Below are 14,896 nucleotides of genomic sequence, written 5' to 3'. Positions count from 1 at the left end.
GACGAAAGCGAGAAGTTCTGTGGCAAGAACTTCATCCCTTAACCCACCTAGAGGTAAACTCTCACGGGGTACTTCCTATCTCTGGCTTTTTCAGTCATTTTAAAATACAAATTTAAAAAGACTCTAACAGTCCTGCATTAAACAAGGTTGAAAGCTGAAGGTGTCAGCCATCCCACAGACCTTTTCCCATGCAGACTGACATATTACAATCTGGCAGCTGCAGGGCAGCAGATTATGTTTCTGCTTACCTGACCTATATAAGTAAACCAATAACCTGAAAGGGAAAGGCTCGGTGCTCTTTCACATCTAAAGTATTTAGTCTTTGAGATGACAGAATTTTAGAAATTATTGTTTCCAAAATTTATCCATCAACTTCAAACATTTAAGAATTACTCTTTCTGCACTCAAGCTAGACAAGAAGGGTTATTTCCTCACTTTAAATTGTGCTAGTGACACACCTTGCTCACACAGTAAACTTGTATAAATGTGTATCAGAGAACCGAAAAAAGGCAGAAAGAAAACACACTTAAAGATGCAACTGTCAAACCTCAACAATTAACAAATTCAAGGACAAAAACCTCAAAAAGCTCCAACGAAACTGTTGTTTGAAATGAGTCATTTTCAAACCTCTTACGCTCTTCTAAGCTCGTCCCCTAACAGGCAGAAGGACAAATAGTGAAATAGCACGACAGATTTGTGTCAGGAGGTGGCAAGCCGGGGTGTGAACTGCCTATCATGAAGCTGGGTTTGATGAGCAGAATTGGCCCCCTCCCAAAAACTGAATGCCTGTTTCTGGAGGAAAGGCTCTGAGGGCAACCCGCTACCTCCGCTACAGGTTTCGTTTTCCCCGACTTCCTGCTGGAGGTTGTGCCTTAGAGAAACAATTTTTCTCCCCTAAAGGCAAAAGTACTTAAAACGCAGTCTCCTGAAAAGGGGAGTCACCTGCTCATACCTTTTACCCATCTCTCCTAGGAACTTTGCACCTGGAATAACTCTCTGATTCTCCTTCTTCCACAGATGCTGTCATTTCAAAGATATTAGGCTCTTTTGCTTTAAAAATACCATGAGACTTCTGCATCCAGATAAACAAATGCAGGCCAGACTAACTGAAACAAAACTGTCACCTGGCAACTGTAAAACTCCACCAAATTTCCATCAGCCAGATATGCAGGCACAGACTTCTGTGCAGAAGTCTGGGCAGCCAGAGCAACATTCCCCTCTTTCTCCTAAAAACACTGCAGAGATGGACACGAGAGCAAAGGAAATCTGCAGCTTGATTTACAGACAAACAGAGAACTAGCAACCCAACAATTTCACTGCATCTAAAAATTTGAATGAAATGCAGTTAAGTACTTCAACATCAAAACTGTCCCTTTACTTTGGGTTTATGTATTGTGTTGTTGCCACTGGCCCTCACACAAAGCCTGACCATTCACGCTGGCTGAGGTTTTGAGAGCCACCAGCTGGGTTGAGTTTGCGTTGTAAATGTGACACAGAAAATTTGCATGTTTCATGCAATCCTTAGAAATGAAATTTGGAATGGAAATTCAAATCAAGTTAATGGAGGTTTATGTAAGGCCCTATGTTAACGATAATGCAGGCACGGCCAATGTCTTTAGGAAAGGCTGCACGAAACAGCAGAGCATACGTCATTGTTTTTCCTCTTTTCTACAAGCCAAGTGCTCTTTCTCAGAAAGGAGACAGACAGTAATGGTCTCTGCAGAGCTTTTGCTAAAAGAAAATCAGAATCTAAGCCATAGATATCAAAGTATGTCTTCTGTTTACCTGTTTAATGAAAGCTAAAGGGGTTTTCTCTCTAAAGCTCTTCTGCTGAGCAGGTATCTGCCCTAAACCCAGGCAACTCTCATGCTTTCCACAAGAGCAGTTATAACACTCAGATTCTTCCTGGAGGGAAAGTTCACATTAATGGCAAGAACCCTGAGGACTGTAAATTGTTGAAGACTATCTGAAAGTGAAACTACATTTTTAGGTATTCACAGCACAACAGTCTCATTCTTCTTCCTGATATTGTCAGCCACAGATGACACCTTCCTCCTACTTTGATGGCCAATTTATGCAAGGCAAAGCTCCCCGCAGCCACACTCACTGTGCATCCCACCAGAGACACACCACCTGGTGAGGATCTCACAAGTTACCTAGGTCTCACCACAGTCCAGGACTGTCTGACTGCATGAGTCACCCACCCTCCACTAGAAATAACTACAAACTTCAGAGCAGAAAAAAAAAGACAACTACATGTAATCTTTATGATACAGAATGACTTCAAGAAAGCAGTTTCTAGACCACCTTCTAGTCCTTTCATCAGCATCTTGAACTTGACACGGGAAGTCCCTGTAACCAGGAATAATCTTTTCAGAGCTAAAAACCTATACAACAAGATCTCTCTGATACAGTGCTTGATTACCGTTTCAATTAAGAACAGATTTAAACTGTCATATGAAGAAACACAATGCTATTAAATGTACTTCTTTATTCAATTATTTTATCATGATGCATGCTGTAAATCGCATTGCACACAAGTAACAAAAGTGGCATTTGGCCTTAGGTTTGCTCACCAACAACTCAGAATTTGTCCTGACAAAGGAAGGCTGTATTCTTTTTGCCTCAAGTACAACCAACAAGTATTCCAAGGTAGCACCAGCCTTTTATGCACCACACCCATACGACCCCCAGTTACTGAATAATAAATGCCAGACTATTCCATTACTGTAATATGCATAAGCAGGAGGCTGACTCACATTCAGCCAGCTGTAACAAGGGAAACAAAGAGTTTTGAAACTTATTACTGAAAAGGAAGGTGAGTTTTTAATTTTTGCTCACTCTACATTAAGCTATCTATCCAAGGAGGAGGTTGCTTGAAGTCTAGAAAGAGTAACAAGCTGGAAGAAGTTTTTACTGAAATCTACCTTTATTTTAAATTGGGATGGGGGAAGGGAGAATGACATAATGACACTGCCCTAGTTAAAATATCTGAAAATTAACCTCCTATAATGAAAACAGGGGCTGATAAGCAGCAGAGTTCTTCACACATTAATCAAGGTGCCATAGTTCACTGGGTCTCCTTTACCCACCTCTACATCTGTCTGGTCAGCAGGCAGCCAAATCTTTTGCCCTTCTATTTCTCCTTTGCTTTCCCCTCCAAACCTTCTCTTAGAAAGATGTGCAAGTTTTCTGCTTCCAGGAACAGAAAATGACACTTGCACAGACAATCCATCAGAGAGACAATGCAGACCTAAGCTGGTATCTTACTTTATCAAGACAATGGATGTCCTCCTTCACAAAGACTGATGCACTATTTGGTCATCTAATTCTACCCAAGGAGATCACAATTTTGTTCAAAAGTCCAATCTGGCTGCAGCTTTTGTTTAAACACCCATTTCTTTGCAGTCAGGTAAAGGAAAACAAAGGTACAGATATAAACTTTTCAAATTCAGCATTCTAGCAAAGCAAGCTCAGATAAACATGACTTCCCTTGCAAACGTGTACAGGTTAATAGGGATACTAGAAATAAAGGCTAGAAATAAACCCAGAGGGAAAATACAGACTTCACCTATCTAAAGTGAATAAATTATAAACCTGAACCTAAGCAATCAGCGTGACCTTTAGAAAGCTGGCACCATCGAAACGGAACAGCTGTATTCTGCAAACAATTCCTGCTGAGTGCAACAGAACTTGTTCAGAAAGGCTCCAGTGCAAGTGGTTCACCCCGCATCAGGTGCGGAGCAGCGAGATGCAAAGCCGACCCAGCCTTATTCTACAAGAAAAACAGACCAACCCTCCCCAGAACAACAAAACAAACCCGAGACAACTGATGCTTTTGAGTCCCTCGGGGATGGAACGAGCCGTTCGCCAGCCCTTCCCAAGGAAAACCCTGCGGGAAGGGCAGGCTGGGCCTCCGGGCGGGCGCTGGGTGCCCGCTGGCTCCCGGCTCCTGCCCTTGGCAGCCCGGGGGAGCCTCTCAAAGTCACCCCCGCCCGTGCCGAGCCCTCGGGGTCGTGTTGGGAAAAAAAAAAAATGCCTGAAAACGGACGAACACCGACCGTCACCGACCGCTACCCGGGAGCGGGGGGCTGCGGCCGGGCCCCGGGGGGTAGAGGGGAGGGGGACCGCACCACATCTCCTCCGACCTTTGTCCCTCCCCGCAAAGGTTATCAGCAACGATTAATTAATTAACGAAGTGGCCACCCGGCGCTTCTCCTCCGAGCGGTCCCCGGGGGCCAGCCAGAGCCGTGACCCGCGGGGTGTTCACGCCGTCCTCCCGCCGAGGAACCAAGAGCGGAGCCGCCAGACCCCCTGGCTACTACTCTAATGTGCTGGACGGCACCGTGCAACCCCGGGCGGCCCTTCCCGACCACGGGACCGGGGGGCTTCACACACGCCCGGGCGCGGAACCCACCCCCTCCCCGGTCCCCCCCCCGGTGGGGAGCGGGCCGAGCCGCGGCCCTACCTCATACTGGATGTACTGCTTCCGCCACTCGGGGGTGATGTGCGCCGCGAGGTGCTCGGCGAACTTCATCCTGCCGCCGCCGGGCCGGGGCCGCGCTCGCTCTGCGCCCGCGGAGCTGCCTCAGCGGCGCTCGGGGCCTCCTCCGCCGCCGGTAGCGGGGGGCGGGGGGGGGGGGGGGAGGGGGGGAGCCGCCGCCGCCACCTCCACCAGCAGCAGCAGCACCACCACCACACATGGGCCCCCGCCCGCCCAGCCCCGCCAACTCCTCGGCCCGCCTCGGGGCCTCCTCAGCGCCGCCCCGCCGCCTCCTCCGCCGCCGCCGCCGCCGCCGCCATCTTCCCCGGTCCCGCCGCCTCCCGGCCCGCCAGCCAACCGGCCGCCGGCACGCGCCGTCGCCACGGCAACCGCGGGGGGCGGGGCCGAGCGGAGGGGCGGGGTCTGGAAGGGGGGCGGGGCCGAGGGGAGCACAGGGGCTGCCCCCTCGCCCGGGCGTCCCCCCCCCCGTCCAGCCTCGGTGGGCTCTCTCCGCTCGTTTTTTGGGGGGGCGGGGGGGGTGTTGCAGGCCATGGGGTAGCTGAGTCCTTCCGGGAGAGGGGGCGGCGCTGGGACAGCCCCGGGTTGGATCCTGAGCCCTTTGCGGCTGATTGGGATGGGATGGGATGGGATGGGATGGGATGGGATGGGATGGGATGGGATGGGATGGGGGTAGGAATGAGATGGGGTAGGAATGAGATGAGGTAGGAATGAGATGGGGTAGGAATGAGATGAGGTAGGGATGGGATGAGGTAGGAATGAGGGTAGGAATGAGATGGGGTAGGGATGGGATGGGGGTAGGAATGAGATGGGGTAGGAATGAGATGAGGTAGGAATGAGATGGGATAGGAATGAGATGGGGGTAGGAATGAGGGTAGGAATGAGATGGGGTAGGAATGAGGGTAGGAATGAGATGGGGGAGGAATGAGATGAGGTAGGAATGAGGGTAGGAATGAGATGGGGTAGGAATGAGGGTAGGAATGAGATGGGGGAGGAATGAGGGTAGGAATGAGATGGGGGAGGAATGAGATGGGGGTAGGAATGAGGGTAGGAATGAGATGGGGTAGGAATGAGGGTAGGAATGAGATGGGATAGGAATGAGATGGGATAGGAATGAGATGGGGGTAGGAATGAAATGGGATAGGAATGAGATGGGGTAGGAATGAGATGAGGTAGGAATGAGATTGGGTAGGAATGAGATGGGGGTAGGAATGAGATGCGGTAGGAATGAGATGAGGGTAGGAATGAGATGGGGGTAGGAATGAGATGGGGGCTGAGCTCTTTTTCCAGGCAACTAGCAACAAGACCAGAGGGCACAGCCTCAAGCTGCACCTGGGGAGGTTTAGGTTGGATATTAGGAAGCACTTCCTCACGGGGTGGGTGTTTAGACATTGGAATGAACTGCCCAGGGAAGTGGTGGTACCATTCCTGGAGGTGTTCAAGGAAAGGCTGAATGTGGCACTTAGTGTCATGGACTATCCTATGTGGTGGTGTTGGTCATAGGCTGGACTTGATGATCTCAGAGGTCTTTTCCAGCCTTGGTGATTCTGTGATTCTGTGAGACAGGAATGGGATGGGGATAGGAGTGGAATGGGGATGAGGATGGGGTGGGGAAGGGATAGGAAGGGAATGGTGATGGGATGGAGATAGGAATGAGATGGGAATGGGAGGAAGATGGGGATGGAATGGGGATGGGAATGGGAAGGGGAGGGTAATGGATGGGGCAGAGAGAAGTGCAGCAGAGAGAGCAATATGCATGGGAGGAAGAAGTGAGGGGATGGGAGGTATCAGCCAGGGAAAAGAGAGAGAGTGAGGATGGAAATAGAGGGGAAGAGTGGGAGAAACTCAAGAAAAATGAGTAAGAATTGAGGGAGGAGGAAATTTGGCTCACAGGCCACAAAAAGCTGGGGGAAAGGGAAAGGAAGAGACAACAGTGCAAAGGAAAAAAAGAGGAGGGGAAGAGAACGGGGAGGGAAAGGGAAAATTCTCCAAAAGTTGCAAGATCAAAAAATCCTTCACCCTTGGACAACCTGACCTGTTTACCAGCAGGGTGCCGTGCACACTGGTACCCACGGTGTTATAGCCTGAGAGACCACTTTGGAGCCACTCAGAAGGGGCTGCAGCCCTTGGTTACCTCTGGGTCTCCCTAATCCTGCCCCTCCTCATTCCCCAGATTTTCCACAGTTGGGATTCACCTTGGTTTTCCAGCCCCCAGCCCAGCTTCAGCTAAGAGTTTTCAGCTTCTCCCTGTCCCCGCGGCGGGGCTGATCCCCCCTCAGCTGCCAGCCCCTCGGCAGGGCAGTATTCCTGCAGCATCACTCCTGCCCACACCTGGAGCAGAGGCAAAGCTCGTTTGCTGCCGTGATTGATGGGGATCCTGTCACAGGCCCGGGGAACCTCTGATTTGCAAGCATTCTTACCCACGCCAAGACTTCCCCGGCAGCGACAGCGGGTGCTGCCTGATACCATCTCTTAATTACGTTTGCAGAAAACCTCTTAATGAACAGAGCTTCAGTGCCCTTCATCTGAAACTTCCCGGCGCTGACCCCAGCGCCGGCCACCCGCTCTGTCACAGCTTGACTTACATTTAGCAGGTCACCAGCTTTTCAACGTGTTACCTTTGCGGGGCTCGTTTCTGGATTAAAACCACTGAGGATCAGAACCTGCTCCCACCACCGCCAGGGCCGCTGACTTGGGTGGGAGCAGGCATGAGTGGGGAGAGGGGGGGATTTGCAGCTTGGATTCTTCGAGTGCCGTTGGGCTTCCGGAGATAACGTGCAGCAACAGGGGGAGGAGAACAGCTTAAGAAAGGAATATTCTCTTTATTGTGTGCTGGATGCCTTGCGTGAAATATGTACCATGATGTGGTAAGAAGCTATTATCTTCTGATACAACAGCTTGCAAACTCAGGGACTGGAAATAACTAGTGATCCCTCCTTTGTACTTTGGAGAGGTACCCACCAATAAATACTATTTATTTAATGCTAATAAATGTTATATATGTATTTAATTCCACTAACTGCTATTTATACCAATAATCATCTCACCTCAGCAGAAATAATGCCTGAGCCTCTGAAGCACTGGTGTGCTATTTATACCCAGAAATGCTATTTATTGGTGTTAAACAAAGAAAGACAATAGCAGAGGCTGGACTCCTTACTCACCATGGCCATGTTCTCTAGCAACAGCTCTGTTTAAATATCTGATTGGCAAAATCCTGCCTCCTGTTATCAGACACGCTTTGGGACCACGCTTGGCATCATGACAGTGTTTTGCTGCTCTGCTGGGACTCAGGGCTTTCCGGCTCCTTGAAATGTTTCAAAACTCTCAGCTCTGCACATCCAGGCACTAGGGGAGGAAAACAGGAAGGAAAAGGGCAGGAGAAGCCTTAAATGCAAGAGTGAAGGCCACGGCTGCCTGCTTCTGCTGCCAGCTGCCCATGGCCAGGCTGGAGGGCAGACAGGGGGAATGTAGGCAATGCATCCTGGCCAAGGAGAGACCTGCATCCCAGCTGATCCTGGTCCCCATGCCTCAGGTCTGGAGCCTGAAAACTGTGCCATGGATCTGGATCCTAGTCCTCAGTTCTAGATTTCTGTCCCCAACCCTTGGGTCTGGATCCCAGTCCCCATCCCTTGTGTCTTGATCCTAGTCACGATGCCTCAAGTCTGGCTTCTGGTCCCCATGCCTCAGGTCTTCATTCCCATCCCTGTGCCATGGATCTGGATCCCAGCCCCTCTCCCTCAGGTCTGGATCCCTGTCCCCATCCCTCGGGTCTGAATCCAGTCTGGATCCTACACCCTGTGCCTTGGATTTGGATCCTGGTTCCCATCCCTGGGGTCTGAATCCCCATCCTTTCACCTTGCTTCTGCAGGCTGCCACGTTCTCCTGTCTCTAGCTCTTTTCCAGGAAAGAGTTTACATTGTGATTTTCCCCTATGCTGTTGTAGCTAGGAAAAAAATAACAGAAGAAACATTATTTGCATTTTAAAACCTTGTTTTAAATGGAGAAGTTGGGAGTGGGCTTTCTGCCAGTGCAGTCTGGCACTTGCTTTGTTGAGAGCATATAGAATAATTTATAAATAGCACGGTGGGTTGTTTTGGGCTTGTTGGTTTTTTTAAATATAATTACACTTTTAAAGATCCTGCATTGCTGGGGAGAAGGAGTTGGCAAAAGAAGCTTTAGAAAAAGTCATGGAGAGGGAAAATTTTATTTAATGGCATTCATGACATCACAAAGAGGAGGGTTTTCCATAGCAGGAAACAATGCAGGACACCCACAGACAACCACTCTTACACCTCTCCTCCCACCTCCTCCCCAGGCAGCTGACTTTTAAGACCCCCAGATACTCAGGGGCTGGTTTTGACACAGGAGAGGATGTTTTAACAGCATGACCTGGCCCCAGGAGCAGAGCATGACATGCTGAGCCTGGACCACTGGGTGGGTCAATGTCGGGGGGAGCTGGGGAGAAAAATTCATCTTCTCTCTGTCAAAACCAGAAAAAAATAATGCCTGGAGCCAGGACCAGAGGTGTGTCCCCAGACTGGGGGCACAGCCACGGGAATGCTTCCTCTCTGTATCCTCCCCTGCCCTGCTCAAGAGGTGATTCCTGCTCCCAAGAGAAGACCAGGGGCTTCACAGCTGCCACTTGGGAAAAATAAAAGGGAGAATAAATAGGGAAGTAAAAGCAGGATGGAGGCAAGCTTGATGTGGAGCAACGAGGGGATTTAGTAAATCCCACCAGGAGATGCTGCCCTGCCTACCAGGATCAATAGAGCAGCAGCCCTGGGCTTTGGACACCCTCAGCATTCACTGGCCAGCTCCCAGTGCTCCCAGTATCTGCTTCATTCGATACAGGTCTTGAGAAACACGATTGATATATTAGATTTCCCAGAGAGAGCAGTGCAAAATGCACAAATCCTCCAGCAGCCAGAGCCGGAGCTATTGATTTTTTAATACATTGTCACTGCCCTCTGGGTACTGGCAGAGGACAAGGGTGTGAGTAGGAGCATCAGGAACTAGGGGGGCTCTCAGTCTCCAGAGCAGAGGCAGGGCATAAGGTCAGACCAGGAGCAACACAGCCCAATCCTCTGGGAATTGTGGGGATGTTTATACACTCAGCCAAGCTACCTGCAGCAGGTTTTTTAAGCCAGGACCAGCAGTGGTTTCCAGGCAATACTAATGCACTGGAGGGACCTGTTTCCAGCGGCAGGGATGTCAGTACCAATCTGGCCTCTTCCAAGTGGTGTCCCAGCAGCCATAACCTCCCATGACTTCTGAGCAGGGTAAGGTGATGCTATCATCCCCATTTCAGTGGGAACCAGTAGGAGACCTGCCAAGGGGGGACATGGCTGCAGGCAGGTCACTTTATCCCCTGGATGAATTTGATCCATCTGGACTTGACACTGTCGCAGAGGTGGATTTAGGTATCAAGATCCTCATCAGCCAGCTCCAAGGATAGGGCAGCCATGTCCCCAGCCACCAGGTCATGGACAATAACCTATGTATTGCCTCCTCTACCCTCTCAGGGGCAGGATTTGGCCTGTATATTGTTCAGACAGTATCAAAGTACCTGATATTAAAAAGCCCGAAGTTGGGCAACACCATAGCCCTGGCTGCAAGCCTTCATGTAGAGGAACAAATGCTACCAAAATGTGAAGGGATGCAGAAACGTGGAGCAAAAAGCCAAAGTGGCAGCAGCTCCCCTTTGCTGGGAGATGCCCTGAGGGGGGAGTGGGGCTGCCCCTGCCCCTCACCTGCCACCCTGGAGCAGGCTGACCTTCCCCAGCCTGACTCAGAACCAGTGGAGACCAGGAGCAGGATGGCAGCTCCTCACCATTTACACACCTCCCATCCACTCTGCCTGAGGGGTGTCCCGCTTGGAAACTCAGCCACGGAACAGGAAAAATAAACAAGGGTCAAGATGCTGCTGCCTGGTGGCTTCCAGCCCTGCTCCTGCCGTGTATGCCCCAAGGCTGTAGAGGGATGAGTCCCAGGGAGCTGTGCTTGGGTAGGGACCCACTGCAATGTCTCACAGCCGGGAGCAGATGGGGGGTTTCACACCCTTCACTGGCGTGTAAGTGATGGCTCCTGGATGGCTTCCAGGGCGTATGTATCTGTGTCTGGTTTCATTTACGCACGCTTGCTTTGTGCGAGGAGGCAGCAGCTGACCGGTGCTTAAGAAAACTGAACGCCCTGAAAAGGTCTAAAATTAGAGAAGAAACAAGAGCTGCTTCCTCCAAGCACCGGAGCTGCCTGGGCTGCTTCCAGGAGAGCACTGGGAAGAGCTTCTGCTCTCCCTGCTCTGTCCCCCCAACTGTCCCACTACTAAATCTTCCTGCTCACCGGGGCAGTGTCTGTCCCTCCACAGCCCCTCCCTACATTGATCCATAGTGCCCTGGGGTAGAATTCACCCATTTCTCTCCACGATGTTTTCCAGGGGACAGGGGCTGGTAAAATGCCAGGTGGCCCTGGGACTGTTCCTGTGCTGTTTACCCCAACCTTGCTTGCCTCATTAAACACGCTCTCACCTCCCCATCCTGGCTGCTGGTCCCTTTCTAGGGGGATGCACCCACAAGGGGGGGTGAAGGAAGAGGGGCAGCACTGCACCAAACAGCAGGAAGGGTGGTGACAAGAAATAGTGTCCCTGGAGCTGCTGGAGCTGCCAACACCGCCGTCACTCCAGAGTCGTGACAGGTCACAGAGGAAACATGAGATATCAGGACATCTGGGTGTACCAGTGCTGCTGGCACAGAGCTGCCACAAGCACAATACAGCGGCAGGGCAGAGCTGGCAGTGGCACAGCATCCTTTGCACGAGTGACCAGCTCCCTCCATCCCTCCCTCCACCTGGGCTCCAGAGCCAGCTGGATCCAGGGGTGTGGGGCAGGGCTGAGGGAACCTCCCTTTCTGTGCCATCCCCACAGCAGGACGATGATAGCAGGGGTTGTGCCTTGGTGCTGGGACAAAGATGCTTTATGTTTGGTGAGTGGTCCCCACTGGAAAGAGGAGACCATAGCATCATAAACTCTTTTTTCTCTTTGGAAAAGATTTTTAAGATCATGGAGTCCAACCATTAACCCAGTAAAGAAACTTTTCCAGATATCCAATTTAAATTTCCCTGGCACAACTTGTGGTTGTTTCCTCTTCTTCTACCACTTCAACTTGAGAAAAGTTGCATAAGGGAATGACCTGGAGCCACATGATTCCTTCCAGGCCGGGCAAAACCCTCCATGAAGAAACTGCCTAACCTAGTACTGTCCCAGGAGATAACCAAATGGACTCATTGTGGATGAGGTCTGTCCCCTCCAGTGCACTGGGGGCATTGACAGGAGTTGACCACTCTGAGGATGCTCATGATGCAGGGCTCAGCTGTGGGGTTTGGAGCTCAAGCCAGGCAGGGTCAAGTCAGGTTTGACAGGAGCAGCTGTTGTTTTCTTCATGCAGCCCTTGCAAATAGGAAGCTTGTGGCTTTTTGTGTGCTTTGATAAGGTTCAGAGGTTGTTAGAAAAAACACAAAGCTATGGCAAGAGTTCCAAAAATTCCCAGAAAGTCCAGCCAGCTCTGGGCATTTCTGCCATAGTCATTACCACACACCTCAGCCTCGCTGGCACTTTGCTTTTTGTTGCCATTATAGATGTGCTGGTTATGGGACACAGGTTTAGGGAGGAGAATCACAGTGACACATCCTCTAGTGTATGGTTACACCAACACATGGTGTCACACAGGGGTGTGTAACAGCACTAATGTGGCCAGCAGGAACAGGGCAGGGATTGTCCCTTTGTGCCTGGCTCTGGCAACGCTGCACCTCAAAACCTGAGCTCAGTTTTAGGGGGTGGAATGTGCCCAGAGAAGGGCAATGGAACGGGGGAAGGATCTGGTGCACAAGTTGTACAAGGAGCAGGTGAGGGATCTGTGAGTGTTTAGCCTGGAAAACAGGAGGGTGAGGGGAGACCTTATGGCTCTCTACAACTGCCTGAAAGCAGGCAGGAGCCAGGGGGATCAGTCTCTTCTCCCAAGGAACAAGCAACAGGAGAAGAGGAAATGCCCTCAAGTTGTGGGAGGTTTAGACTGGGTATTAGGAAAAATTTCTTTACTGAAACAGTTGTCAGGCTCCGGAGCAGGCTGTCCAGGGTAGTGGTGGAGTCACCATCCCTGGAGGGATTTAAAAGTCATGTAGATGTGGTGATGAGGGACATGGTTTAGTGGTGGGCTTGGCAGGACTGGGTTAACAGCTGGACTCAATGATCTTTTCCAACCCAAATTATTTTGTGAATCTATGATCAGGGCTGAGTGTGAGCCATCTGTAGGTGCTGTAATACATGGCTCAGGACTGACATCAGTAAGTGGAAACATGTCCCAAAAGCCCTTGTGCCACAGGAGCAGAGACCGAGGTGACAGGGCAGCTGAGCTCCCTGCCCAGCCATGGGCTGGGAGTGGCAAAGCTTGAGTTTTGCTGGGGACTCCACGTCAGCTCCCAGCCAGCCACTGGGTAAACAACAGCTCTGGTCTCCAACTGACTGCACACAGTCTGGCTTTGTCCTCAATGGTCCACCCACCTCTGGGTGCTGCAAACCAGATGTGTACGGAACAGCCCCCCAGCACTTCTCAGCACCTCTGCTCGATGCCAGCAGACTTGGCCAGGGTCACCTCTACAACCCCAGAGCCCTGCCCCTCGCAGTCCTCCTCTGGCTCCAGACACCGCGGTGATTTTCTGTGCCTGGCCAGAATTAGTCTAAAGCCCTTCCCTTGCACACAGGGACCACCAAACGGGCAGGGGAAAGGGATCTAGTGCCCAGGCTCATCCTTGGCAGGGCGATGTGGAGGGGAGATCAGGTGTCCCCTTCCTCCCAACCACCCCAGCCTGCCCTGTCAGGGCACACCGACCTGCAACCCGAGCCCTACCCGCGCTAGTTTATGGCCAAAACAAGCCGTAAATCTCCTCCTGCAGAGCTGGAAGGTGCAATTGCTTTTCTACCGCTCAGGTTTGTGTTGTTTTTTGTTCCCCTGCACGACTTGTAGCATCACGTGAGGGAAAATCAGTAAGTAAAAGTCAGGCTGGAGCCATTTATAACGGCAGCGACGTGATTGTTCCTGCTGACAGCTGCAATTACCGGCGCTCCCTTCGATCTCTCCTTGCTGGGGGAGAGCAGAGCTAGCACCAAGGCTTAGAAGGGGTTGGGAGAGGCTTTTCCAGAGCTGTGTCCCCTCTCCAGCAGACCTCGTCACCCACAGGCAGTGCTCAGGGAGGGTTTTGGGGAGGGATATAGGATGAGGAGCAGCCCCCAGGAAGGAAAGTTAGCGGAGGGATGCAAGGTGCTCCCCAGGAAGGAGGGTTTGGGGAGGGATGCAGGATGGTTCCTAGGAAGGTCGTTCTGAGGAGGGATGCAAGGTGCTCCCCAGGAAGGAAGGTTTGGGGAAGGATGCAGGATGGTTCCCAGGAAGGAAGGTTTGGGGAGGGATACAGAGTGCTCCCCAGTAAGTAGAACTCATTGAGCACATCAGCTGGTGTTCACCTCCTTGGACACGGTTGGCAATTGTCCCCAGACAGACAGCTAGTCCAAGAGCTTGTCAGGAAGAAATGCTGCTGGTGGCCCCAGGTAGCTCTGAGGTGCACTTCAGGTGAGGGCAGCATCCCTGGTGGGTTGTTGCCAGCCAGATCTTGCCATGGTGTTCACAGTCTAGATCTCCTGCCTGTGAGATGTTTGGTGCATGCCAGGCAGGAAAGCACCAAGGTGCTGTCAGTCACAGCAGCCAGGGAGCTGCCAGGGAATTTGGGAGCTGGGTGCCAGAGGAATGCAGAGGACCTTGCCTGGGGGAGATGGAGAGCAAAATGAGGGATGTCTGTGGCCTTGCAGTGACAGGGCAGTGACAAATGGAGCCATTACTTGCTGCTGTGCAGAGATGTGAGACAAGGAGGGGCTAGCAAGAGGCAGGGGAGTGTGGAGGCAGCAGCTGAACCTCAGTGGGGCTTTCCTGCTGAACGCCCTTGTCTTCTCAACAGGGTTTCAGTGGAACTGACACGTCCAAAAGCAAACTGAACTTCGTCATTAGCTTAAGTGGAAAACAAACAAACAAAGCCTAAGATCTGACTTTTTGTTTTGCTGTTTTCAATAAAGGGCACCTAGGGTTTTGTTTCAAAATAAAACAAAACAAGTGAAAAAAAGAAGGGAAGGGGCGGGGGGGGGGGGGGTGTGGATGGGGCAGGAGGCTGAATAAAGCAAAACAGAAATGAATCATTTGTGTCTGTTTCACAAGCGAAACACTGTGTCAAACCAAACTTGCATTTCTCATGTTTTTCATTTGGATTTTAGAAAACAAAATCCCATACGAAATCTCAGATGACTGCCCAAACTGAAAAGACTTCATGGTGAGATACCTCTCTCCAGGGAAAGATCCA

At 51.2% G+C, this 14,896-nt stretch overlaps 1 protein-coding gene across 1 annotated transcript in view; it reads right to left on the bottom strand.

The window, feature by feature from the left end:
• XPR1 (xenotropic and polytropic retrovirus receptor 1) overlaps positions 1-4,773 on the bottom strand; it is a 102,603-nt gene extending 97,830 nt beyond the window's left edge. The window contains exon 1 of the mRNA XM_051624634.1: positions 4,469-4,773. Coding sequence (XP_051480594.1) covers positions 4,469-4,537 — 69 coding nt within the window. The 5' untranslated portion in view covers positions 4,538-4,773. The remainder of the gene's footprint in view (positions 1-4,468) is intronic.
• Positions 4,774-14,896: the final 10,123 nt, after the last annotated feature.

The sequence above is a fragment of the Apus apus genome, chromosome 7 (assembly GCF_020740795.1).
Source record: "Apus apus isolate bApuApu2 chromosome 7, bApuApu2.pri.cur, whole genome shotgun sequence".
NCBI lineage: Eukaryota > Metazoa > Chordata > Aves > Apodiformes > Apodidae > Apus > Apus apus.
The sequence above is the reverse complement of the archived record's forward strand: the minus strand, read 5'-3'. Positions and strand labels throughout refer to the sequence as shown.